Source organism: Xiphias gladius, chromosome 18 (genome assembly GCF_016859285.1).
Source record: "Xiphias gladius isolate SHS-SW01 ecotype Sanya breed wild chromosome 18, ASM1685928v1, whole genome shotgun sequence".
NCBI classification, from domain to species: Eukaryota; Metazoa; Chordata; class Actinopteri; order Istiophoriformes; family Xiphiidae; genus Xiphias; species Xiphias gladius.
In genome coordinates, this window is record NC_053417.1 from 19311534 (window position 1) to 19337705 (window position 26172).

The following is a 26172-nucleotide window of genomic DNA, read 5'->3' on the forward strand; positions in this document are numbered from 1 at the left end:
TTAATTGTGTAAATAACTGCATCACTAACAGTATAATTTTCTCTGGGGCAGGTGATGTGATAGTCAGTGTGAATGACACCATTGTGCTGGGCTACACCCACGCTCAGGTGGTGAAGATCTTCCAATCCATCCCCATCGGCTCCATGGTGGACCTAGCCTTATGCCGTGGCTATCCGCTGCCCTTTGACCCCGATGACCCCAACACCAGCCTGGTGACCTCAGTGGCAATCTTGGACAAGGAGCCTATCATCGTCAACGGACAGGAGACGTTTGACTCGCCCTCCAGCCAGGTCGGGCCCCCTAATGGCATGAGGGAGCCTCGGCCGCACAGCCCCTCGGCTGAAGTGGCCTCTAACGGTTCGCACGGCTACTCCAGCGATGTGGTCACCCTGGCCTCATCCATAGCCACGCAGCCTGAGCTGATTACCATCCACATGGAGAAGGGAGACAAAGGATTCGGCTTCACCATTGCCGACAGCCTGACGGGAGGAGGGCAGAGGGTCAAGCAGATAGTGGACTATCCGCGTTGCCGTGGCTTAAAGGAGGGGGACATTCTGATGGAGGTCAACAAGAGAAATGTCCAAAATATGAGCCACAACCAGGTGGTGGACCTGCTGAGCAAATGTCCCAGAGGCAGTGAGGTCACCATGCTAGTGCAAAGAGGTATGTACTACATCCTGATGTCAGATATTTGTTCGCAGGGATGGATAGGTAGGTGTAGGAACTGAAGTTTTGACATGAAAGGATGTGTGATTAAGCACACAAAAAAATTTACTGTTGTCTGCTGAGCTGACAACAGCTTTAATAGTTAGCATGGAGAGAGTGACGTAATTGAGAGCAGGACAGAAAAGTGAGGAAGAAAGTGCGTGGCAGGTGCGAAAATGCTCAGACTGGATGGGATGAAACGATGAGAGGTAAAGAGACGATGGGCTGAGTGAGCATGGCAGAGGATGAGCAGATGAGTGTGGGAGGGAGTGGGAGGCTGGATAAAGAGGCAAGTTGGATGAAAGAGGGGAGGGGAGGAGGCTCACATTAGGCCAAAGACTCGTTTACATTATGAATACAGATGCTGCTGAATTGGACCCCAGAGACGCTGTCAGTCTTCACATTTGCAATTGTCTTATGTTGCTTTTATGATAATTTAAGTATTGTGAAAGGTTTGACTATTCATTACCTCCTCGCGATGGGTCTTATTTTTTGATTGAGAGGAGAGCCTGTGGTCATGGAAACAGAAAATGACTGAATGTTTCATTGATTTTGATTTGAATATTGAGTATTCAGTTGGCTTTTATTCTGATGTTTTTATTTGTGCTGTTTTAGTCACACATTATTATTGCTGATTTTTAATGGTGGATGCTTCTATGCCTGGTTTCCTAGCCTTCTCACTACTACACTATGCCATTCATGTTCCTACACTTTCAGCCTGGAATGACCCAGAGATAAATGTTTTTCTCACTGAAAGGTCAAAACAAAACAAAGTGTTTGCCCAAATGTAGATCATCCAAGCGGACACTGAATGACATTTAAGATCCCTCATATGTGTCGGATCGTTATTGTTGCTAAATTGCCGTCCATGCTGGCTGACCCAGAACTCTTTTAGTGGCAGGTTGGAATACGCACCCCACATCAATTATACCCTCTAATGAGTTGACCTTGTGCACTGCTGCTGGAATAACAGTGCTGTATTGTGTTAAATGTCGGCATCATTATGGGCCTGTGTGTGAGAGAGAGTGTGATGCAGGGATAGGTAGGGATGCAGGGCAGTATTCCTGCTACCAGAGTCTATAGGGAGAGGTACAAAGAGAGCAAGAGCAAGGCCGAGAGGAAATATAGAAGAGGGTAAGTGGCAAGGAGCCTACAGGAAGTCACCCGGGGGAGGCAGAGCCACTGACAGCAGCGTAGATCATGTTAGCTTTGAAACCAGCCAATCGTTACTGAGTGGCCAGGTGATGAGGGACAGAAACTACACACACACACACACACACACACACACACACACACACACACACACCAGTGTGTCAGTCCTGATATTATACAATACTTCACTTTTTTCCCCCACCACCTTTGTTTGAAAAATAACGTTTTTCTACAAAACCGTTCTTTCATTTAACAATAGAAACCAGTCATCCCAGATTTAAATGTAGTTTAAATACAAGATTTAGCAGACGTACAACAATTTTGCTGAAATAAAATAATCTAAAATTAGAAAAATTAGGATTCAAATCAGAAAATGTCTGATCAAAGGATGAGTACAGAAAATGCTGAACAAGCATTCAATGCCAGCTTTCGTTGACAGTTGACATGCAGTACTGAGTTTCGATACTCATCAGATTTATATGTGGCTACGCAATTCTGGGTTGTCAGAGACAAAATAAGACAATTTTGAGAAAATCATGTTAAAATCTTTGGTTGACAATCCAAAATGGTGGTCCTATATTGCACTGCGAGACACGTCCACCTTGCACATTGTGATATGCAATAAACATACACAATCAATGTTGTTGCAAAGTTTAAAGTCAGCTTTAGTCGATCAACAAAAAATTATTCAACACTAATTCTGAAGTTCTCAACAGTGGTTCTAATTTCTCAAATGTGAGGATTTGCTTATTTTCCCTCCTTTATGTCATTGTAAGCTGAATATATTTGGGTTTTGGATTGCTGGTTGGATAAAACAAGTGAACTGAAAACATCGCCTTGGGCTCTAAGAAATTATGATGGGAGTTTTTCATCATTTTACTGACTAAACAATGAATAGATTAATCCAAAATATATGTGACAGATTTATCAGTTATAAACATAATCATTAGTTGAAGCTCTCAATAATAACAGTTCTTGGGACTGAGATTTGTGCTTGGCTTTCTGTCTAAGAATGATGCGGTGACCTTTCAAGTGATGGCTAGCGGCTAGCACATAGTCATTCATAAACAACAGTTATGAGAGCAAAGAGGAGCGAGGTACGGCAGATAAGAGGAGAGAGTAGATGATGAGAAATAGGAGGACCGGGAACCTTGTTTTCAGAAAGTGGAGTTGCAGGATTAGAGGAAAGAGTGTGACATTTGCTGAACAGCCCTGGAAGTTCAGTGAGGGGATCGTATATGAGGGGATTGGTTTAGAGAGGTATTGGCGGATGAGAGGAGGAGGAGGAGGAGGAGGAGGAGAAGGAGGTACAAGGTGGACTTCAGCTGGGGGAGAAAAAGCCTTAATCTGTTCATCTGTGACTCATCAATCTGTGCTGTCTGACTCAGAGTCAGCAGAGTCCGTTATTAGAAGAGGGCTCAAAGCACAAGGTCAAACAAACATAACATCACAATGATTTCCCACAGTGATTGTTAAATTCCAATTTTGTATATGACTTTTTGCAGTACATTGAGTTGTGTCACGGAAGTTACATCATGCAGAATGTTCTGTGTCCTTACAGATGTGACCTTATATCCTTCAAAATGTCAGTACCACTGTTGCAAAAAACAAACCATTCATTGTTAAAGTGTTCTACGATTCAGATTGAGTTGGCTTTGTTATCAGACATGCATGACAAAGTGAGAAAAATATCTTTTGTAAAACTACCCCAGTTCAACAGTTTATCTTATTGCCCAGGAGGCAGCATCGCTCTGAAAGTGTCAGAGCACTTTGCTTGTGGCTAATCTCAGAAAGATAACACTGTGAGTTCAGAAGCTTCACGAATAAAAAAATTCAAATATGTTTTGTCAGACATCATTTTTAGAAGGCTGTAGTGTATTTTGCCATTACTTTAATGCTCCGTGCAATGGCAGAAGAGTGCGTCTCAAATGAACACAGCCACATTTTGGCTTTTGGATTGCCCAACAAATGGTCTCTCTAGTTTCAATTATGTGGTCATCAAAACCCAAGAGCAAGGGAGGGAATAGCAACATGTAATTTGTGTACTGGAAATAGGCGAGAGGTAGAATAGGTTGTTGTGGTAATGACAGAAGTAGCTGCTAAAGGACTGTGTAGTGACAGTTGTTAAAAAGAAGAAGTTAGTACAAGCCAAATGGGTATTTTCAAACCTATAAGGCAATGGTTTTTTTTTTATAAATTGGACATAAACATCCACTTCAAACAACTGCGTAAAAAAAAAAAAAGGTTTAATGTTTGGAAATATATATTTATTAAAACACTTATCCGGCTTAGCCTTTATTAGCCCTCATCTGCAATGGACCAAAATATGTTAAGCAACTGTGATGTGATTTAGTAAATTTGCAGAGCACCTGCACTCTAAACGTACGCATGTGCGAATATCTACTAGTTAAAAAAATGTATTATTACCTTGAGCTTTCTAGTCTAAGAAATGTTATTTTCCACTAAAATTTTAAAGATAACATCTGGTGTTCTCACACAAAGGGTCCTCAGCTGAAAAGGAGGCCAGGCCAGCTACGACTCCTCCATCTTGTCTCCCCATCGTTGTTGCCATGACAATGGTGCACAGCGCTCCTGTCCCCCGAGAGACAGAGAGAAAGAAGAGAGAAAAGAAAAACACAGAAGGAAGGGAAATTAAATGTAGAAGAAATGAAGGTAGAGGACTGACATGTGATGACTAGTAAGAGCAGGACAAAATAATTTAGAGAGATGTATTTATGAAGAGAGAGGACAACTGGATAATAGGACAGTATTATAATTCCAACAAGGACAAATGTTTACAGGTTTGACTCAACAATGTACTTATGTTGTAAGCCTTCTAACAATGTATAATGGAAGGAGGAATGTATTTCCATGTGTGGGCTCTTTATAGACTATGCCTAAACACCCATTTTCCTGCGCTTTATTGAACTTGGACTCTGTTGCTGCTGCTCAGTGACAGCTAGTTGTTGCGTGTGTGATTTCTGTAATACAATCTTTATGTGACAAGATTTTTTTTTTTTTTTATAGCATTGATAGACGGGGCAGATAGTAATGATGATAATCAAGACATAGGTCTGACCCACTCCACTATCATCAGTGCTTGCTTGTACTCACAAATTGTACAAGCCATTGGGCAGAAACAGTAATGGGCATGTGCTCATGTTGCTGATTGATAATATGAACATGTTCTCTTAGAGGCTGAATGTGTGTATCTATGCTCTCTACCTTTAGTGTTGTTTCAGTAATTTCCCCATTAGTGTACTTCTTTGTAGTTCTTCTAGATTTATGAGCATACATCACAGTCCACTGTAAAAGAAGTAGAGGAAGCAGTCTCCTCTGCACTGATACTTAGAGACAGTGTCGGTCACCAAACCACTGACAGCACTCACTTTCAGTTCCAATTTGTTTACATCCCCTCTCATTTGAATGATAATGGACGCAGTCTTAGTCCTTCTGGTGAAAGGTTGCCTCAGTAATAATAAAATCAGGCCTTTTTAAGCCAGTGTTTCATTCTTAGTGATCAATTCAGTCTTTAAAAATGGAGCAGCATTCTGTTGAGCAGAGCTTTACTGTCATTCAGCAGCTTCAGCAGAGGCTCAAATATCAGGATTATGGCACCACTGCATAATGTAAATGCTGTGTGTATTTGTGTGTGTGCTCATAAACTCAACTTCTGTGTATAAATGAAAGCCCACCTTTTTGCATACCTGCCTCTGCTGATATTACGTATGTATAGCATGCATGCATTTATGGATGCCTCTGCAGTGTGTTGTGTGTGTGCAGGAACATGCGATTTACATATTTCTTTCACCGAGCTCCTGCTGCTCATAAATGTTACATCCAGCCAGATTCGATCAACTCTGAGTTACACATATGCATCAGCATCATAATGCCAGTGCAAAGAGTAAGTTAAGCAGATTTAAAGAATGCGTCATGAATGAAAATGCGTTCACACCGGGCAGCATGTAAATCAACTGTTCTAGCTGACACGAGCGACAGTGGATTAATGTAGAGTTGGGGTCAAACTACATCAATTTCTTGAATCTTAATTCCCCTTAAATCCCAGACTCAAAATCCACACTTAACAACAGCCATATGTTTAATTAATTTAAGTTCAATTTCTAAATGTTTAATGCTAATTATATTGACCTCGTTGCCAGTTTGAAGATTTTCAGAGGTTGTTTCAAAGTGAAAGGTTTCTATCGGCCTTCCACACTGTGTAATTTAGGGCTGCAGGGTCACAATACCTGCTGTTATAATGGGAAACAGTTATTATTGACATCTGACCTTCTGATGTTTGACCTTCCTGGGTTAGACAAACACACTCACACAAAAACATTCATCGGCACGTCAGCGTTTGAGATGTTCCACTTGCTCCAGTAACTGGCACCCCGTAATCTGAAAGAGAAAGAGAGAGGGGGGGGATAGAGAGGATAAATTATGAATCGTGTAGAGAGAGGGGCTTTGCAGCAACAGAGAGTTTTAACATTTAATGATTTTTTGCCCATGCAGCAGAAAGAGCCTAAGATGGATTCTTGCATGTTGTTGCACGTGTTAATGTCGCTGGAACCTTCCATTAATACTCCCAGTAGGTTTTTCCCTGTGCATGCTGGGTAGTAAATAATATGTTTTTCAGTGGTCTCCATAGCAGAAATGATGGGGAATTAAGCTGTATTGGATCAAAGGTTGAGAATTAATGTAAATTTGGTGTGCTGCTGCTGCTTCTTCAGCTACCTCCTCTTATTCAACAAAGTAGACTGCTGCCACTGTATACAGAACTACTTGATTGCCTTGGCAACAGCGTCTCTTTGTCCAAATCCTACCTCATGCCGTTCATGCATTCATTTTTCTTTTTTTGTCTCAACATATGGTGCTGTAGTAAGTGGTAGTAAAAGGAGCATCAGGAAGGGAAAGGAATTTTCTTGGAAAGTGGTGCATCCTCTCTGTGCGTGGGGTAAATAATCAGGTGGAGTCTGAATGAATGGGTTGGTGTTAATATGTTTGAGGGGAGAGAAATCTACACAATGAATGGATTTCTGGGTTGCGATGGATGTGAAAAAAGGCAGTTAAGTGGGAATGTGGATTATTCCCTACACTGGTATGCTATGAATCCTCTCCCCTGACAACTAGCTCCAAGTATTAATATTTCATTAGCACAAATGAGATTGATCTTCTTGGGGACTCTCTACAGTATGTGAACTGGTATATAAGAGAGCGGTAGATAGAGACAGATAGAGGGAGAGCAAGTCATGGTCTACAGAAGAAGAGGAGGGGGAGGGAACAAGAAAAAAAAGGCATAGAGAGAAGATCTCAATGTAAGCCTTGAGCAAAGAAGAGGAGTGGAGAGGAGAGGAAACAGCTCTGTAGTTACTCAGAAGATGTGCATAGTAAGGCAGAAGCTCAGGCTTTCCTTTGATATGAAGCTCAAGCTGCTGAGCTCCTTCTCAGTGGGTAATAGTTGAGATTCTGCTGGAGAGGTTTTGTTGGAGACAGCTGGCGAGCAGACTGGGGGGGAACCTGTAGCTTGGTCCGGGGCTGCTCTTCTAATAGCACGGGTGAGAGCGCCGAGAAGAGCGGAATACAGCACAGGGGGAGGAGGATCACTGAGATTAGCGAGCAGCCTAGCGCAGTGTCTCGCTCAGAGAGAGAAAGAAAGCAACAGGGAGGAGGAGGAGAGAGAGAGCTGGGCCAGTTGCGTTCTGCTCTGCAGCAGGAACCAGGGGTCCATCTGTTCGTCCTGGGGAGTTTTTGATCAGAGGGGACAAGGGAAGAGCACTGCAGGTCATTAATGCTCTCTCTGTCTCTCTGCCGATGTTTTGCAGGAGTGGTACCAGCCAAGAGGAGTCCAAAGCTGGTGGTGAGTACTATGATCTTCAGCTCTTTTGTGTGTATGCATGCTCTACTGAGTGAAAGGAACGCTATTTAAAGAACAACAGACAGAGACGATATCTAACTCTTGCTCTACTGCTCTGCACCCAGAGCTTCAAAAATCTTCCCTTTTTATCCTCCTGCCACCATACCTCTTTTCTTCTTTTACAGTCTGTCACTTTGACTTTTGCTACATGCGCCTTCCTTGCATTGTTTTCCTTTTCTTTTCTTGACTCTGTGTTGTAATTTCGTTGTTTTGTATCCTCTCTCTTTCTCTCTACATCCCTCCACTCCTGCCACGCTGCCATCCTGTGACTGATTAAGCATAGCCTAGGCAGAACAGTGTAACAGTGACCAGCTGTTGGAGAGGGCAGACAGCCACAGCTGAGAGATGATGGGAGAGAGACGCATGAAGCGGAAATACGAGAAAAGGATGAGGATGAGAGGGAGGAAGACCAGTGTGGAGATGGTTTGTCTAACAGCAGTAAATCTCTATGATAGTCCACAGATACAGAGATCGCACCGAGGCTAACTGACAGGGAGAAGGTCAAAATGATGACAGTTGGCTGGAAGCAAAGAAGAGGGAGATTGGGAAAGCTAGAGGAGCTACTGCAATAAATTGCAATGTGACTCGTAGTTGTGACGGATAAGAGGGGACGGAGGAAGAGGGGAGAAAGAGGCAGAAAGACCAGATCTGTGAGCAGCGTGGGGGTTTCTCAGGGGAGCAGTGCAGTTATTCACGAGTTAAAAGAGGAAACGACCCCTTGTTTTTACAACTCATCTCAACATGATAAAAAAAAAAAAGAAAAAAGAAAATCAATACAAGCCCAGAAGAGATGCCAATACAGCCCTTAAATTACACTCACCCTGTTTCACCCGTGGAGAACTGGCAAGTTATGGTAGAAGGACGTTTCCTCTGGACAGACTCATGCAAGGTCAGTGGCAGGTTCAATTCCCACCACTTGAGCGGAAAAAAAAACCTTGTCCCGTGTCTCTTGACTGACATTAAAAGCCCTCCCCTCAGCTCTCTGGATATTAGGATTAGGATTAGTTTGAAATGGTATCAGTTAGAGCTGAGGATGTCACCTATTCAGGTCACATGGTGCGGTGGATGGAGGAGGGGTAGGCGCTTTAAGGGGGTCGGGTGGGACCAATAATGGCCTTGCCTGACTGTCACTTGGGATTAGCTTTCCACTGAGGAAAGCCAGTTTCTCCCCCTCTGTGTTATGTCAGTGAAATGTCACGCTGCATGCAACTTTGTGTCAACCCAGAACAACAGTTTTGCCTCCAGTTCAGAATCTAAATAGACGCTCACAGTAAACTCCCATATGCAAGAGAGATTGTGCTGTCTCAACCCATTGAGCAAGTCTCCGGTGATCAAATGAGAAGTCAATTTTGAATGGCTGTTGTCCTCATTAAGAGGCATTACTGGAATATTTGACCCTTCATCTCGTTTAGTGTGATAAGTGAGAGAGTGGGAGATCGTTCCATGACCTCGCTACCATTTCATGCACTGGTTTATTATTCATATCAGACAGAAAATGATTCTGTTGTTGTTAGTGCCTTCTCACTGTCAGTAATTACATTTTCTGTGACGCTCATTTTTCATAAAAGGTTTTATATTGTGCATCTGCAAATAATAACGTGGAAATATGCATATTTTGTGGTTGCAGAATCAGAAAACAAAGATGGCAGAAAACCTTGAAGGGCTTAACACATAATGGACCATAATTAAATCACCTCACTCTATATATTGTCTAAGCAGGACCAAAAATAGAACTGCATGAAAACAACACAATTGGCTTCATGAGTTGGGCTGTGTTGATTCAAGCACCAGTCACACAATTGAATATTATTCAGGAAGTCCAGTTCGACTAACAGTGCAACAATCATGAGGTAAATAGAAAAGAAAAAAAAAATTAAATCAATATATGGTGTGGTCGCCCTTTGCCTTTAAAACAGCACCAGTCCTCCCTCTTGTGCACAGTTTTTCAATATACTTGGCAGGTAGGTTGTTCCAAGTATCTTGGAGAACTTATCACAGTACTTTTGTGAATTTAAACTGTCTCAGTGTCTTCTGTCTCTTCATGTAATCCCAGACTGACTCCATGATGTTGAGATCAGGATTCTGTGGGGGCTAGACCATCTGCTTCAGGACTCCTTGTTCTTCTTGTTGTTGAAGATAAAGTGCATTCAGAAAGTATTCAGACCCCTTCACTTTCCTCACATTGTTATGTTGCAGCCTTCTGCTCAAATCATTTATTTTTTTTCCCTGATCAATCTAGCTCAATACCCCATAATGACAAGGTGAAAAAATATTTTTTTGCAAATTTATTAAAAAGGAAAAACATTGGTATAAGTATTCAGACCCTTTGCTATGACATAGCTCAGGAGCCTCCCATTTCTCTTGATTTTCTTTAAGATATTTCTACACCTGTGGTAAATTCAATTGATTGACAATGCATATTACAGAAAAAAAAAAAAAACAAGCCATGAGGTCAGAGGAACTGCATGTAGAGCTCAGAGACTCAGGATTGTGTTGAGGCACAGATCTGGGAAAAGCTACTAAAAAAAAAAATCAGCTGCTGGCCTACATAATTCTTCAGTGGAAGAAGGAACAGCCAGGACTCTCCCTGGAGCTGACCACCTGGCCAAACTGAGCAATCGGGAGAGAAGGGCCTTGGTAAAAGAGGTGACCAATAACCCAATGAGCTCCAGAGATCCTGTGTGGAGATGGGAGAAACTTCCAGAAAGACAACCATCAGTGCAATACTGGGCTTAATGGCAGAGTGGCCAGATGGAAGGCTCTCCTCAGTGAGAAACACATGAAAGCTGCTTGGACATGCAAAAAGGCACCTAAAGGACTTTCAGACCATGAGAAACAACACACTCTGGTCTGATGAAACCTAGATTTATCTGTTTGGCGTCAATTCAAAGCATCATGTCTGGAGAAAACCAGGTGGTGGTGGCAGCATCATGCTATGAAGTTTTTTTCAGCGGCAGAGACAGGGAGACTCGTCAGGGGTTGATGGGAAGCTGAACAAAGCAAAGTACAAAGCGATATCCTTAACGAAAAGTTAGTCCAGAGCACTCAGGACCTCAGACTGGGCCAAAGTTTCACCTTCCAACAGGACAGTAACAGCACACAGCCAAGACAATGAAGGAGTGGTTAAGGGACGACTCTGTGAATGTCCTTGAGTGGCCCAGCAGGAGCCCTGATTTGAACCCAGTCGAACATCTGTAGAGAGACCTGGAAATGGCCGTCCACTGAAGGTCCTCAACGAAGTTGACAGAGGATCCTGAGAGGATCTGCAAAGAAGAATGGATCAAATCCATGTGTGCAAAGCTTGTCGCATCATACCCAAGAAGACTCAAGGCTGTAATCGCTGCAAAAGGTGCTTCAACTAAGTAAAGGGTGAATACTAATGTCAATGTGATATTTCAGTTTTTTCCTTTTATAATCAATTTGGAAAAAAAATCGGAAATTCTATTTTCGCTATGTCATTATGGGGTATTGAATTTAGATTGATGAGGGAAAAAGTGAATTTGACCAATTTTAGCATAAAGTTGCAACATAATAAAATGGAAAAAGAAGTGAAGGGGTCTGAATACTTTCTGAATTCACTGTAATACTCAGAATACTTCTCTCATACAAAACAGGATTCTACTCTGCTGTTGAGATTTTAAAATTTGGTTTCAGGACAAATTTTACACATTTGTACCTCAATTTAGACCAACCTTGATTTTTTTTTTTTTCTACGCATAGGACCTTATGTAATAAATACAAATTTATTGGATTCATAAAGGCAGTATCCTTGGTCATTAAAATAACCTCATATTTGTCTTTGTCTGGCAACCATGGAAACCAAGTCTTTTCTCCTCACGCTCCAGCAGATGTTTTAGTGAGAGATGTTCTACAGCAATGTAAAAAAAAGATGAGCTTGGTCGCTTTTTCTCTTTGTCTTCCATCAACACTTTTCTCACTCACTTTCCCCCCCCTCTATCTCTTATCACTGACTCAATTATCACTCTCACTTTTTTTCTCGTCTGTCTGCCCCCTACCTCTATCTTCTGCTAATACCCACCCCCATACCTCACACACATTCACCTCTATGTTTTCTGTCCACCCAGCACCAGCTAGAGAGGAAAGACAGCCAGAGCAGCTCCCAACACAGTGTGTGCAGCCATCGCAGCACCCACACTGATTCTCCCAGCCACCCACCCTCTGCAATGCCCAGTGAGGCTGTGGCGCCCACTCCTGCTGCCCCCACCCAGCCTCTGCCAGGCCTGCCCCCTCAGGACCCTGCAGATGGCACCCTCACCCTTCAGAAGAAGCCAGACCCTTTTAAGATCTGGGCGCAGTCCAGGAGCATGTATGAGAGCCGACGTGAGTAGAATTCCGTCCAGTCTTATTTTAAGAATTTGAAAGTTTTACTGTCTTTAGAGTTTGAAAGCGTTTAACCCTCCAAATGTGTACATGGGACCTGAGATTTTCTGTCAGGAGACGTAATGGCTTTGATAAGTTAAAAACTGAAAAAGCTCTCGATTTGTGGAATAAAAATCTGAGGCTGTATCACACCCTTTTGTATACTGATCCCTATATATATATTGCTTTTTCCTTGTTTTTTTTTTCTTTGCACACTTTTGAAATTCTGTTCGATATTATTCTGTTATTCCTTCTGCTTTTACCATAATTTTTTTGTGCTATATAAAAAAAGTCTCCCTGTATAATTTTGGGATTAGAAATAGAGGTCAGGCAAAATGTGTTTCAACAGATAACTACTGGGTGGGTTTTTTTAAACTATAATATCCACTGATTGAAACGTCAGACCCTTTTGATGAAGCGAAAAGACGCCCTGGAAACATCTCTTGCTTTGCTTGGAGTGCATTAGCTAAAGTATTTCTCAATTTGTGGAGACATTATGCAGAGTTCAGTGTTCAGTATTCAGTGTGATGACCACAGGGCACATCTGTGTATGTGCGTTTGTGTCTGTTAATGCCTTTTTTGTGTTGCTTAACAATTGTGTGCTTACTGAGTCACAACTGATTCAGTGACAAAAGGTGCCTCCAAGAGGAAAGTGTCCTTGAAAACACACAAGCTCTTGCTGATGAGTGGTGTGATGGTGTGTGTGCGTGTGTGCATGTGCATGTGTTAGTCATATTCACACAGAGTTTTTTGTCAGCCCTTCTACTGAAAAGAACTTGCAAATACAAAAAACAAAGAACAGCATGTATGTGTTCACTTTACTGCACAGCATCCAGTGGACGGACAAGCAACAGTTCACCTTTCAAACCACCTTGCTTTGAAGTTTAAAACTTACCACATTTACATTATCAGCAGCCAACAGCTTGTCTCACACACTGGAAAAACAGACTATCCAAAATCCAAAACTGGAACACAAAAAAGTAGACAGCTTCTCTGTAAAACTCCTCAATATCATTTTCAGCCATGGCCTATTCTTGCATTATTCATAGGGAACCACTGTAAGGGTGTCAAACCACTTATCTGTTCCGAGAGAGACTCTGAGAACAAGGATGGAACCTCCAAAATAACGGGTTCACTCTCTGCTTCTGGCTGAATCACATCTTTCAGACCTCCTGAACTCGTACCGTTGGTGATATTTAAGAGGACTCTAGGTCTGTATATGCTGTGAAATACTTTGACACGCTGTAAAAGATACACTGTGATTGTAGAGAGGGGATGCCTACTGCAGGAGTCCTGTGTTAGCTTGTCGCACAACTGTGGTTGTTGCCATCCAGGCGTGCAGGTTGTGCACATGCCGTGTATTGCAGTGCGGGTTAATAATCATGACTGCCTGTAGAATCTAGGACTGCTGCCGATTAAATATTAACTGGGCCCGGTGAGGGCTGCTTTAAGCTGTGGCTGATTGTTATATCTGTTTGATAACCCCTGAAGGAGCTGCGGCTCCTTTTTGAGTCGGCTGGGGAGGAGGGGAGACACAATGAAACAAGAGAGGGAGATGGAAACAAAGAATGACAAAGAGGCCCAGATTCTGTGTCTGTATTTTCATCTATATTTGTGTGCATGCTGCCACGTTCAAGGGTACACTCTTAAATTTGCGAGTAGGTGTATTCATGCATCCACTGAGTGCACGACAAGAGCAATATTTCAGCGGCAGGACAGTGTTACTGAAAGTTGAGCTTTTGGGAATTTTGCTTCCCTCAATGCTTCATGTCACTTGTCGCTCGATGTGGCACGCAGCTGCTCCTCTTACTGTTAGTTTACTGTGATCACTACTCTATAGACACGGGTCAGCGGAGGGTTAATTACAAGCCTAACTGCAGCAGTTTAAATCACACCGAGCAAGTTATCAGGGGAACCGGAGAGCTGAAGCTAATGGGTTCACTATTGGCCTTGCGTGGCAGCCGTGCAGACAGCAGGCACTGCAGGAAGAAAAGGCCTGTGCCTCCTGTGCGAACTGGCCCTGTGGGCTGAACAGACTGACACCAAATTGCCTGTGTCCTCCTTCACAGTCTGCTCTTGTCCATGGTGAAATGCAAATTTGTGGGGAGAGTGTGTGTGTGTGTGTGTGTGTGTGTGTGTGTGTGTGTGTGTGTGTGTGTGTGTGTGTGTGTGTGTGTGTGTGATGGAAAGCAGGAGAGAGACGCTACAAAGTCATGCATGTAAGAAAGGTTTGGTTATAAATTACGGCTAATAATAGGGATAAACATTGAGTTACTCTAAGACTGCAGGTCTGCGAGTATGACAAGGTCACAGCATGAGACTTTGCAGCCTAGTTTGTGGTCTACACATGAGAACATGGAGCCAATCTGCTCAACAAGGCAGGGCTGAGGCAAGGGAGGGAGCAGCTGTTTGTTTTGCCCGCGCTCATTCTGATGCTGTTAGAAAAGCAAACACTTTATTGATCAGCGATGACACAACTGGAAATGGATTTGTTATAATTAGATAAAACGGGAGATAACTTGATGATTAGAGAACAAGCATTTAGTGATTAGCCTACAAAGATGCTAATCATTCAGGTCTTTGGGCGGTTTGGTGATTGATCTCCATGGAGTCCTCTCACTGTTCTTCTTGTGTATTTCAGTGCCAGATTGCCAGGAGCAGGACATTTTCCTTTGGCGGAAGGATACAGGCTTTGGCTTTCGCATCCTGGGAGGAAATGAGCCTGGGGAGCCTGTAAGTATCCCTCCACTTTTGAATCTCAGCAATAGTTTATTGTGACAGCTCTATATATGCACTCATTCACCCCGTCAGTACTATTGCCGTGCTAATGCTCTGTCCTTTTTCTTAGCGTACTTGTTTTGTTGGTTTTGTCCATCTTTCCTTCTCCTCTTTGTCTGTTTAGAGCCGCTTTTAAATCAGAATAGCACAAAGTCCAAACATATCACTCTCTCTCTAACTGGAGCTGTTGCTCTCTGGGGGATCATATAGACAGGTTGTTAAAAGAAGCAAAGGCCTTACCCACCAATCCTTCAGGTTGTGCACCATATCTTTGTCTTAAAAGGAGGGAGCAATTTGGGGAATGGAAGGCAGATATTGAGGAATAGAGGGAAATATAATGGAAGCAGGCTTCAGGTCTACCTCACAGGAGTCAGTACTTGTTGTTTGTGCCAAAGATGGTAGTTGTGCGCTTCTTTCTGTCAGAGCTGTGTGTACACTCCCACACAATGCCTAAAGCACACAAGCCTCTGCATGGCCCCAATAGGCCACACTGGCCTTCTAGTTTTCTCCAAAGGTCAGCCACAAATACCTTGATGTAAAGCAACAGTAGACTCTGAAACGCTGCTACGTTTAACAGATTAATTTAAAATCAAGAGAAAAGTCACACTGAGTCATTGCGCTCTCTCTTGGCTGATGGTTTAATTTACAGCAGTTTAATGACTCTTAATTAGCCATAGTGTCATGATTATAAAGCTTCTGTATTAACATCATGACACAATTACACAATTTAACAAAGGCATCGCTTAACAAAAATCTCTTACATCGTGCATTGTGTGTGCTTGCCCTTTCCAGATCTACATAGGGCACATAGTGAAGTACGGGGCAGCAGATGAGGATGGGCGCCTGCGCTCAGGTGATGAGCTCTTCTGTGTGGATGGCACGGCGGTAGTGGGCAAGTCTCACCAGCTGGTGGTGCAGCTGATGCAGCAGGCCGCCAAACAGGGCCATGTCAACCTAACTGTCAGACGCAAGACCTCTGGATACGGAGGTGATGAGAGTTTTACATAAAACTTGTGCATGTGTGTTCATACATGTGTCATGCACGGTCACATGCATGGTATATAAACATAATGCACACCGCTTGCTTTTCTGCAGGGACAAGGTTCCCCAACATGAATACTTTAATCAAAAGTTGTAGAAATACATGGCAATACCTGTCTAAACAGTCTGTTCTCGTCCTCCTCATCCCCAGTGTCAAAAGGGGAAGGTGACGTTCCTCCGTCACCGGCCTCCTCCCACCACAGCAGCACCCAGGCACCAAGTCTGACAGAGGGCAAGCGGACCCCCCAGGGGAGCCAGAACTCGCTCAACACTGTCAGCTCTGGCAGTGGATCTACCAGCGGCATAGGCAGCGGCGGCGGAGGTGGCAGCGGGAGTGCGGTGGTGCCTGCCTCCCTGCAGCCGTACGATGTTGAAATCCAGCGTGGAGAGAACGAGGGCTTCGGTTTTGTCATTGTGTCATCTGTTTCCAGGCCAGATGCCGGCACCACCTTTGGTAAGTGAGGCAGACTGAGCTGGAGCTAGCTGAGATTGACAAGGACTTCTATCCAGTGTGACATGAGAATTTATTTTGTTTACTATGGGCTGACTCTCTTTGACTTCAAAGGATAACATGGTTAAATTCAGACTTTAATCTGACTCAACAGTTTAATTGGGCATTTGTAATCTGTATTAGTGCATGTTACATGAAAAGAGTTTTTCTGATGATCATTATTTTTCCTTGTGATTTATTTACTCTCTGTCTGGGAGCAGCATGAACAAATAACTTCTAAACGGAGAAATATTTTGGTCTCAAGGCATTATTCTTCAAAGGTTACAATACGGCACTGATGATAATACTTTGCTGAAAACAATTTTATAATATACCACCGGTTAATAGTGATTCTGCAGGGTTTACCAAGTTAAATGTAAGACTTTTTAAGACCTTTTTAATACCACAGAGAATGCAATTTAAAACTTGTTTCACAATCATACTGTCCAAAATATGAAAGTATGATGGAAAACCAGTAGGGATTATATTGCCAAGAATTATTTATCATTATCCCATTTTTTCAATACTTCCCAGTAATATATAACAATAATTCCTAATGATATACTTAATTAAATGAACACAGCCTGAACCCAGATAAGTGACAGAATATGGAGGGATGGGATTTACCAATTAAAAATGATTAACTCACTTCTTAAAGTTTTTGCTAAACTTGACATTTGCCCATAATGAGACAATGAGCTTCCTGTAGCTACTTGTTACAGTTCCAATGCTGCTGACTGAAACCACCACTAAAAAGGATTGCGCTCACAATCCACTTTCAAAACCTTTTTAGTTTATAGGTATATAACATCTCATGACAGCCTGCAATAAAATTAAAAGAAAACATATTATATCCCCAATTACTGCCTAAAGCAGGCAAGAGAAAATATTCAAGACTTTTGTAAATCAAATTCAAAAGTTTTTACTATCTCTAAATGCCTTTTTTTTTAAATTAAAGTAAATTCAAAAGCTTTTAAAGCCTTTTCAAGACCTGCAGATACCAAGAACAATTTGATCTCAAAAAAACTGAAAGTTAGTGCAACAGTGCCAGTCTCCAAAGCATACCTCAAGATGCAGAACTGCAGTATTTTTACAGTTATTCCTCACTGAGTTTCTCCTCTTTATGAATAACAGAAATGTGGCATTTGACAGGAGTGCGCTTAATGCCACAGACTGAGGTCACAAACCTACTGTCATGAGCTTAGGGATAAAGATATCTCTTCATGTGCTGAGCGCACTCCCTCAGGATCAGGCTGGCTACAGCTTTATCACAAACACTATCATCACAGATTGATGCCTCACAGCTGCCCTCACCAATTCATTCAGCATGTAATTGGAGTCTACTCAGCACAGTCCATAGCTGTCTATACCATTTAAGTATCTCGGCAAAACAGCAGAATTGCATGTATTAAAGTTGCTCAGGCATTGATGAGGAATCGTAAATCTCGTACTTGAACAAATTTGGTATTAACCTCCGGGTGATGAATTTCCAACACCAATGTCATACCCCAAGGTCCCTTGTATAGCTGGCCATTATGATGATGTACTGTGGTGTGTCACAGGTGAAACATAAGAATGGATGATACCTTAGCCACACTGACTGCCCAGGGAAAAATTAATTGATCCCATGGGCTAATGGCGTTGCTTTGCAAAATGCAATACAAGAATTAATGTATTATTTACAGTGACATCAGTGACAGTGCTAGTCAGCTACCATGTTTAAATGTCTTCTGGTCCTTTGAGGTTCCTGTTTTTGCTGATGCCTCACTGTGCTCCGCTGCTCTGCTCCTTCACTATTCCTCTTGGGAGGATGAGATGAACGGACTGAGCTTTCGTGTGCTGATCTGGGATCATGCTGTTGCATCCTCACTCACTCTCCTAATGGATTCCAACCATGGGCTGGGACAAGAGCTGAAATCTGACAGAGGAATGTGTATTACTAAGAAAACAAAACAAAAACAAAACAAAACATGGCTCTGAGGATTCTTCCAGGAACACTAGTTGTGTTTTTTAATTTCTGGGAAAAAACAAAGCCTTTTCAATCTCCCATACACCATGGATACATAAACCATTATGCTCCAGTCCAGCAGGGCCCATCCCCTTCTCACCCCCTCCTATGACCTGGGGTTGGTGTTGTGTTTAGCATATTAGCTATTAAATCCTGGTTACTTGCCACACCCTAGAATGTCCCATATCTCATTATTTAGACAAAGTGACAGGAATCAAATGCATTTTTCATTCAAGACAGAGGCAGGGTAGCTGCGAAGTAAGGTGATGTAATTCATACAGATGTTGCAAAAAAAAGTACTGGATGGAAAGGGGAGCACAAGAAAGAGCAGAGATAAAGGATTTGAGATGCAGGGAGGTTGAGGAGAACTGGAGATCCCCAGGGTCTGTTCAGGGATTCTTTGTAAACAAGATGTGCAGTATTGAACACTGTCACTCAGGTACAGATTGTGAAGTATGTCTTGCAGTGCTCGCATTGACCACATGACTAGCGCCATATAACATAGGCTATCAGCTCCACATCTCATCTCGGAGTGCTCCTCTTTACAAATCCTTATCATTTTCTGAGTTGGTCAAGATGCCACAGCTCAATTACCTGATCGTCTTTCACTGCAGCAACGACTGTGTGCTCATTGATCCCTGGCAGGGAGGTGTGTGTGTGTGTGTGTGTCTGGGGGGGGGGCAGTCACACAGCCAGAGAGGGCTCTGACCAGTGGCACATGATTCATAGTCCATTGATTAACATGTCAGACGATGGGGGTAGAGGACATCTTCTGAATATTCCCAAAGAGCCCTTAAATTAAGTTTTTGACATTATACTGTTTTTTCTCCATCTTTCTGAGGCATGCAGTATTTTGCATGTGTACTGACTGCAACATGTTAATGCAGGCTGTATACACAACTTATTGGTTTTCTTTGGGTGAACTGGGATGTGGTGATTTGGATAATTAACCTTTGTTCTCCTCTCTTTCTCCATTTTTTCTTTGTCCTTTCCTTCTTATTAAATATAAATGAATATAACAATCAAACAAACAAATAAATAATCCTGTCAATCAAATCATCATCGCACCTTATTTCTAACACACAAAATATACATGCAAACAAACATGTATGTTAACACAAAAGCTGGGAATGCTTGTGTGGCCATGCCCCACAAAATAGGACGTATCATCGAGGGCAGCCCGGCAGACCGCTGCGGGAAGCTGAAAGTCGGGGACCGAATATTGGCTGTCAACTGCTGCTCCATTACCAACAAGTCACACTCGGACATCGTCAACCTGATCAAGGAAGCGGGGAACACAGTCTCACTCAGGATCATCCCGGGTGATGGTAAGGCTTTTGGCTTTCAGTATCACATGGATGTTTTGTAATGCAGCATGAAGTGACTTAGTCATGGATGTGGTGGGAAGGAAAGGGCACTGCTGCTCTTTGCAGGCAATAGCACTTTTCATCAGGGTGTGAACCCTGGTGTCTTAGAGAGTGAGTCACTGAGTAGGAGTAAGGTGAAGTTGCCCCCAGAAACTAGTGTGGCCCTTCCATAATTCTTCTTTCTCTCCTCTCTCTCTCTGTCTCTCTCTCTCTCTGCTTTTTGCCATCTTGCCATTTACAATATTTTGTCAGTTTGAAAATTTTATAAACACTACTCACATTTGATCAAGGGCTTCCTGTTGGTGTTAAGCACTTCAGCTTAGTTTAGGAAAGAAAATAGAACTGCATAATATCTCAGTACAAGCAGGTCACCATGGAAGATTTAAAATGCCTAAATAAAATCAAACTGGACAAAGAAAGTGAAATGCACTACACATTGATATACATAGTTCCTTTTTATGTATGCATTTATGGTGTCATAATAAAATGAAAATCATATGTTAAATGTCAACTATTTAGCCTCCTTTGGGGCAAAACGCAATCCCAGCTGACATTGGGCAAGAGACGGGGTACACCCTGTACAGGTCCCCAGTCTATCACAGGGCTTTTTAATAAAAAAGTTAAGAGGTGTACTGCATTTCAATGTTGTCAAGCAGAGAGCAGCATAGACCTGCCAATATTAAATGCAAAGCCCTCCCATTGGTTTTCATGAAGTGGAAAATAGGAGCTTTTTCTTTTTTTTAAAAAGGGGACAAACTGTCCATTCCAAAATTTAAAACAATCAACTGTCCAGTCACAGCTTTGGGGCATGACTCAAATGTTTAGTGTCACTGATGGCAAACTCCACATTTTGGGTAAAATAATGTCAAGTACTGTAACAACAGTGGCTCTTACTGGCTGAGCCAATGGTCAGCCAAGGAAAACACTGAGCAGAGCTATGCAGCAGTACCCTCCATAGAGATAGAAGATGAAGCTTAATTAAGACTGGCAGTGAAAGAGGTGGGAACAAACTCCCACACAATGTTGTTCACTAACTCTCAGGCTTGTGCATGTACATGAAAGATGCTAGGTGTCCTAAAAGAAACATGCCACCATTTTATGGTGGAATGATGGTATTCATCATACTTCAGAAAGACAACGAGGTGGTCGTGAGGTCGTCATATCTTTTCTAGTAATGAGGGGAACGTGAGTCAAAAGACTGAGACAAATGACTCAGCCCGATGTTCTTGCTAAACACAGACAGATCCACACTCCTGCCAGAGTCAGTGGAAACTAATGTGTGCTGCGGTGTTCTGGCTGGTGATAAACTGGAATTTAAGAAAGGAAAGAAAAGACACTTGACCATGTTTTTTTCCCTTCCTGGAATAGCAGATGAAACAATGATGCAAGTAATGAGTTTTGTTTCTTTCGTTTCTACTGTTTTTTTACTGGTGCAGTACGGCCAGCATTGTCCATGAGCAAATGGCAAATGACAACATCACAGGCAGTTAGGATCAGGTTGAATAGAGTAGCCTGTGGGTGGTTCAGGGGACTCTTCTGGACAGTAACATTTTGTTCGTTAGAGTGTCTTTTGAAAACATAGCTACAGGCAAATGCATTTAACAAAAGCTGTCATTTTATTTTAATGTAGTTTTTTCTTTTTTTAATTTTATTTTTCTGTTTCTTTCCAGAATCTTCCAATGCTTCTCTGCTGACCAATGCTGAGAAGATAGCTACCATTACCACCACACACACACCTCAACAGTCCACAGAGTCACGGTAGGTGATGATGCGTCATTTTTTATAATATGCACCAATCCAACCCTCTCTAGAATATATTCTTTAATACAGCTCCATGTGTTTTCATTTGAGTTTCTCTTTTTTAAAGGAATAACTCAAAGTCGAAAGGAGCTCCTCCTCCTCCACCCACCCAAACTCAGACAACACAGGTAAGAATAGATGTTTTCACTCCACAGTTAATGATTGTCTGGGTTTTCCATCAATACATCACATACCAACTAACAGTCACGTACATCAACATAGACTATAGCAAAAAACAGAGGAACATTACTGATCATTAAGTCTATATAAATCCTTTTTTACCTGACTTGCCAAAGAATGGCACACACGTTCAGACGGTCTCTCCTGGAAGGCATTCATAGTGACAGAAATAATTGTGTGAGGAATGGAAAAAGAGAGCTAGAGAGAGAAGTTCGATTATGGCCAATCACGGTGTGAAGTCAAATTGTTGGTTTCAGAAAGTTACAGATGTTGTTGGACACAGCTATTCGACCGTCCAACAACTAGTAGTGATGAAGCAGCTGGCAGCTTAAACATCCAATATACATAATTGCAAAGATTTGTATAAATACATAACATATACGGTATGTAGGGATAGCTACACTTGTGCACTGTGACACAGGAGTTTTGGGAAAGTGTACATGAAGTATGAAAGCATCATACTAGATTTAGAGAAGCTCAGTCCTATTGCGTTTTAGATAACCAGTGTTTACCAGAAGAGAAAAAAATCCATAAATCAAAAAAAAGGTAACTACTAAAGCTTCCCATATACTTATTCTAAAAGTAAGTTTCATTGTTGCAGTCTTCCTGCTCTTTTAGTGAACGTGAAAAATTGCAATGGAAACAGACTTCACAAATAAATCATGACGTCCATGAAGCATGTTACTTAAGTGTCCATTGAAGAGACAAAACATTGCAGCAGACAAAAACAACCGTCTTTAAGTATATGCATGAAACAAACATTAATGCCATATTTCCATGTTTTCTGCTTGTTTTTACACAGTTTGAGTTTTGACTGATGCTCTTCTAATTATGTCATCTCGATGCTGTACGGGTTCTGTGTCAAACTAGGTATTAAAAATCAAGATTATGTTTGCACATACAGTGGAATACATTGTGTACACAATGTACACAATACAATTCTTATTTCACACACACTCATATTTTGGATTCATGAGTTTGGGTGTCATATCCTTAATTGTATCTCTGTTTTTCTATATACATATAGATCTCTCACACACAAATCAACATATTCCCACTTATTTTATCTTGAAAAGTCATTGTTCCATATTGACTAGGTCTAACAGGTTCTAAGTGCATGATATTAGTTTGGTTTTCCCCACTCTTCATTTGAATCGACCTCTTTTGTTATACAGTATCAGTAAAGTCTGACATTCAAGTGAGTGAGTATTTTAATGTTTAATAAAGCTTTGGACCTGTGAGAACCAGACATAATGCTTTTAGGAGAGACCATACTTCTCTTGCAAATGAAGTTTTGATGAGTATGGTGAGTTTTGGGTCCAGCCCTTGTGTTGCCCTTGCTTAGTTATCTGTACTCTGCTCACCAGCTCATGCGGCATTAATAATTCATACATTCCAAGGTATTATTACTGCCATTGACATTTTGTGAGTTTTTGTGGGACATGGCTTGATTAGTCCTAACGTTTTGGACTCACCTTTTAACTCCCCTGTGCAGCACGGATTAGTAACTCCTCCCTGGTCTCTCTCTGACTTTCTCTTTATCGCTCCTTTTCTATCTCATAGGATGCTGAGTTCTACTCTGTGGACCTCGAGCGGGACAGTAAAGGTTTTGGCTTCAGTCTGAGAGGAGGGCGGGAGTACAACATGGACCTGTACGTGTTGAGACTAGCGGAGGATGGAGCTGCTGTCAGAAATGGCAAGATGAGGGTATGAAACTATTAAAAACTGAATTTGTGGCTCTATTTTTCTCTAGTTAATCTTCTCTATAGATCTTGGCAGACTGAAGGTCTATACTGCCAAAGCCAAAATGCAGAAAATACAAACAGTACTACATTTTTTTAAGACCAGAATCCGATTTCTTCACCCTTTTAACATGTTTCATGTGTTTTTTTATGTCAGCTGTACAATTCAAAAGAAAACAGCATGTTAAATGTGGACTTACTACAAAAGATAGATAAAACCAAACAGTCAACAGTACACAGCAAAAGCAAGAGCAAGATCCCATTAAAGCTAGATGGCGAGATAGCTGCAGCTAGCCTAGGCTAAAGCTAAATTTTTGTACTACTCCCCTTAGCTGCTCCCTGTAATTGAAATATATTAATTTTGATGAACCAAAGTCTGGGTAATTCAGTTTGTTAAGCAACATAAATAAGGTAGTCGCTAATCCAGACATGGAGGATTTAAACAGCTACAATCGTCTGGCAACACAGGTAACAAGTCTAGCTTTTTGCAGTAACTGACATTTTCATTCTCCTTGACTCTAGTGAAATCCACAATTAGGTGTGGTATATTATATTGGCTTCAGGCTGATTATTCACAGAATTATTTACAAATTATTTAAAAAGTTAACAGCGTTAAAATGTGAACCTTTTTTCAACTTTCTGTTGTGGCTGCTGTCTGTCTTTGTAGGGCAGTATAGGTTTTCCTTTCTTTGCACACTATTGATGAAAAATCATTATTAGTTGGCTTAGACAATAATGTGGCCTCTCTTTGGTTTAGGTGGGAGATGAAATCCTCGAGATAAATGGTGAGAGCACAAAGAACATGAAGCATTCACGTGCCATTGAACTGATCAAGAATGGTGGTCGGAGGGCGCGGCTTGTCCTCAAACGGGGAGATGGATCTGTACCTGAATATGGTAGGTAAACATGTTGCAGTGTCTCTTCCTGTAAATATACTGCTTATGCCAGCACCTATATCTTATTATTGTTGCAGCTGGACATACTGCCAACTAGATTAAAGCCTCTTATCTGCGTAATGCAGCACTGGGACATACACCGTTTTTTTTGGTTTTTGTTTTTTTCACTGATTTTCATGAATGTTATTACTGCAAATGATAAGTATTTAACAGACGGACACTTCCTGATTTCACTTTTCATTTAAATGCCTGTCATTGTTTCAGCACAAGATTGAACTGTCAAATATTATTGAGTGATGAAGTAAAAATTATTCAATAAAGGAATGGTTGCCACAAAGGCTTGTTCAGCGATTTATACTCTATATGATCTGTAGCATAGATGTGTTATAGTTTATGTAATATTCCCTCCAAAGAGCTGTATGCCCTGCTGTTAGATTATTCTGCTCACAGTTTGAGTCATATTGTTGTATTTCTCAGAATTATTTTCTGGTTTATCTGGGATTTAATTTTCTGACACTTTCCCCCCTCTCAGATGGTTATTTGATATTATATAAATTGTAATGTTTTCTTGTCTTCCACAACAAACACCTTCTTCTCTCTATTAAGATGCACTGTAAAACAGCCTCTTGTCTGTTTTATTTGTCTTCTCCTCTCTATTGCTCCTTCTTTCTCTCTGATTGTCTCTTGTTGCTGGGCTCTTCCTCCTCTCTCCAGCGATGATGGCTCCTCATCTCGCTGTTGGTACAATGAGGAATGACAAGATGGGAGAGCCCTGTTTCTACCTAATGGGCCAAAATCAGACCACGGTTTGTAGCCAAAAGTCTGTCCCAATCCACTCTCCCTGTCATCTTTTTCCTTTCAATTTTATCCACCCTTCCTTCCAGCTCATCCCTACCTGCATCCCACTTTGTGTGTTTGCGCGTCGGTGTATTTACATAGTGAACATGCTTTATGTCTTGCCATGCCTGAATTGAACTCACTTATTTAACTTTTGTGAATCTGTACACAAATTCCCCCTGCGCCAGCGTCAGACCAGATATTTTTAATTAGACTAATTTAATGCCACTGCTCATCACATGCTGCTGCCATAGCAACCTGTCTCTAATTTGGCAGACCTGCAGCCAAACACACTCTTGTTTTTTTTTTTGCTTTTGGTTTGTTCTTCTTAACAGTGCACATTGAGTTGTTCACCATTTGGTTTCTGAATGATTTCCTAGGTGCCTGCTGTGTCATTGATAACCCCTGCCCTACACTTGCCAATGTGTTGCACCTGCTGTTGTTGCTGACATCACCCGTTTCAACCCGCAGCCCTATTGAGAAAATATATTGAAGTGATTTATCACTTCAATGCAATTTATGTGTATCAATTTAGAGTTGTTTCTGGGGATATATACAGCCTATAAAACAGCACTTGTATGCATGATTTCCATAAATCTCTGCATTGACCTGCTGTCATGTCAACGCAAGAGCTCACATGAACCAACAAGGAAAGTCATGTCTACTCAACACAATAAATGTGACATTATTGATGTTAAACTATTCCTCAACCGCATTCCTCTCATAAGCTATTTCTAGTCAACAAGCTTCTTCTCCTTTCTCCTCTCCTGCAGACGGCAGCAGTGACGGGCACCCTCCCACACCCGGGGCACAAAACACTCCGGAAGTGAGAACGCTGCCACCCAACAGCCGATATCACACTTCATTGGAGTCCAGTTATCC

At 41.8% G+C, this 26172-nt stretch overlaps 2 protein-coding genes across 17 annotated transcripts in view; one reads left to right on the forward strand and one right to left on the reverse strand.

Annotated features, from left to right (window-relative positions):
* Nucleotides 1-26172, forward strand: part of LOC120804342 (membrane-associated guanylate kinase, WW and PDZ domain-containing protein 1-like) — a 100092-nt gene that overhangs the window by 70777 nt on the left and 3143 nt on the right. For 10 of the 14 annotated variants that reach the window (XM_040153744.1, XM_040153746.1, XM_040153745.1 and 7 more), the window contains 12 exons: nt 52-663; nt 7680-7714; nt 11857-12112; nt 14793-14884; nt 15722-15917; nt 16122-16424; nt 19593-19796; nt 21506-21593; nt 21703-21763; nt 23379-23522; nt 24315-24453; nt 26064-26172. The exon at nt 26064-26172 is cut by the window's right edge and continues 3143 nt beyond it. In XM_040153744.1, coding sequence (XP_040009678.1) covers nt 52-663; nt 7680-7714; nt 11857-12112; nt 14793-14884; nt 15722-15917; nt 16122-16424; nt 19593-19796; nt 21506-21593; nt 21703-21763; nt 23379-23522; nt 24315-24453; nt 26064-26172 — 2239 coding nt within the window. Of the gene's footprint in view, nt 1-51; nt 664-7679; nt 7715-11856; nt 12113-14792; nt 14885-15721; nt 15918-16121; nt 16425-19592; nt 19797-21505; nt 21594-21702; nt 21764-23378; nt 23523-24314; nt 24454-25167; nt 25260-26063 lie in introns of all 14 variants that reach the window. The other 4 variants (XM_040153755.1, XM_040153757.1, XM_040153747.1 and 1 more) reach the window with 2 other exon arrangements.
* LOC120804346 (rhodopsin) overlaps nt 1-26172 on the reverse strand; it is a 51399-nt gene that overhangs the window by 2188 nt on the left and 23039 nt on the right. For 2 of the 3 annotated variants that reach the window (XR_005709437.1, XR_005709438.1), the window contains exons 2-3: nt 6187-6255; nt 4354-4449 (exon numbers count right to left, since the gene is read on the reverse strand). The gene's annotated coding sequence lies outside the window, so the exon portion shown is untranslated. Of the gene's footprint in view, nt 1-4353; nt 4450-6186; nt 6256-18174; nt 18379-26172 lie in introns of all 3 variants that reach the window. The other variant, XR_005709439.1, reaches the window with a different exon arrangement.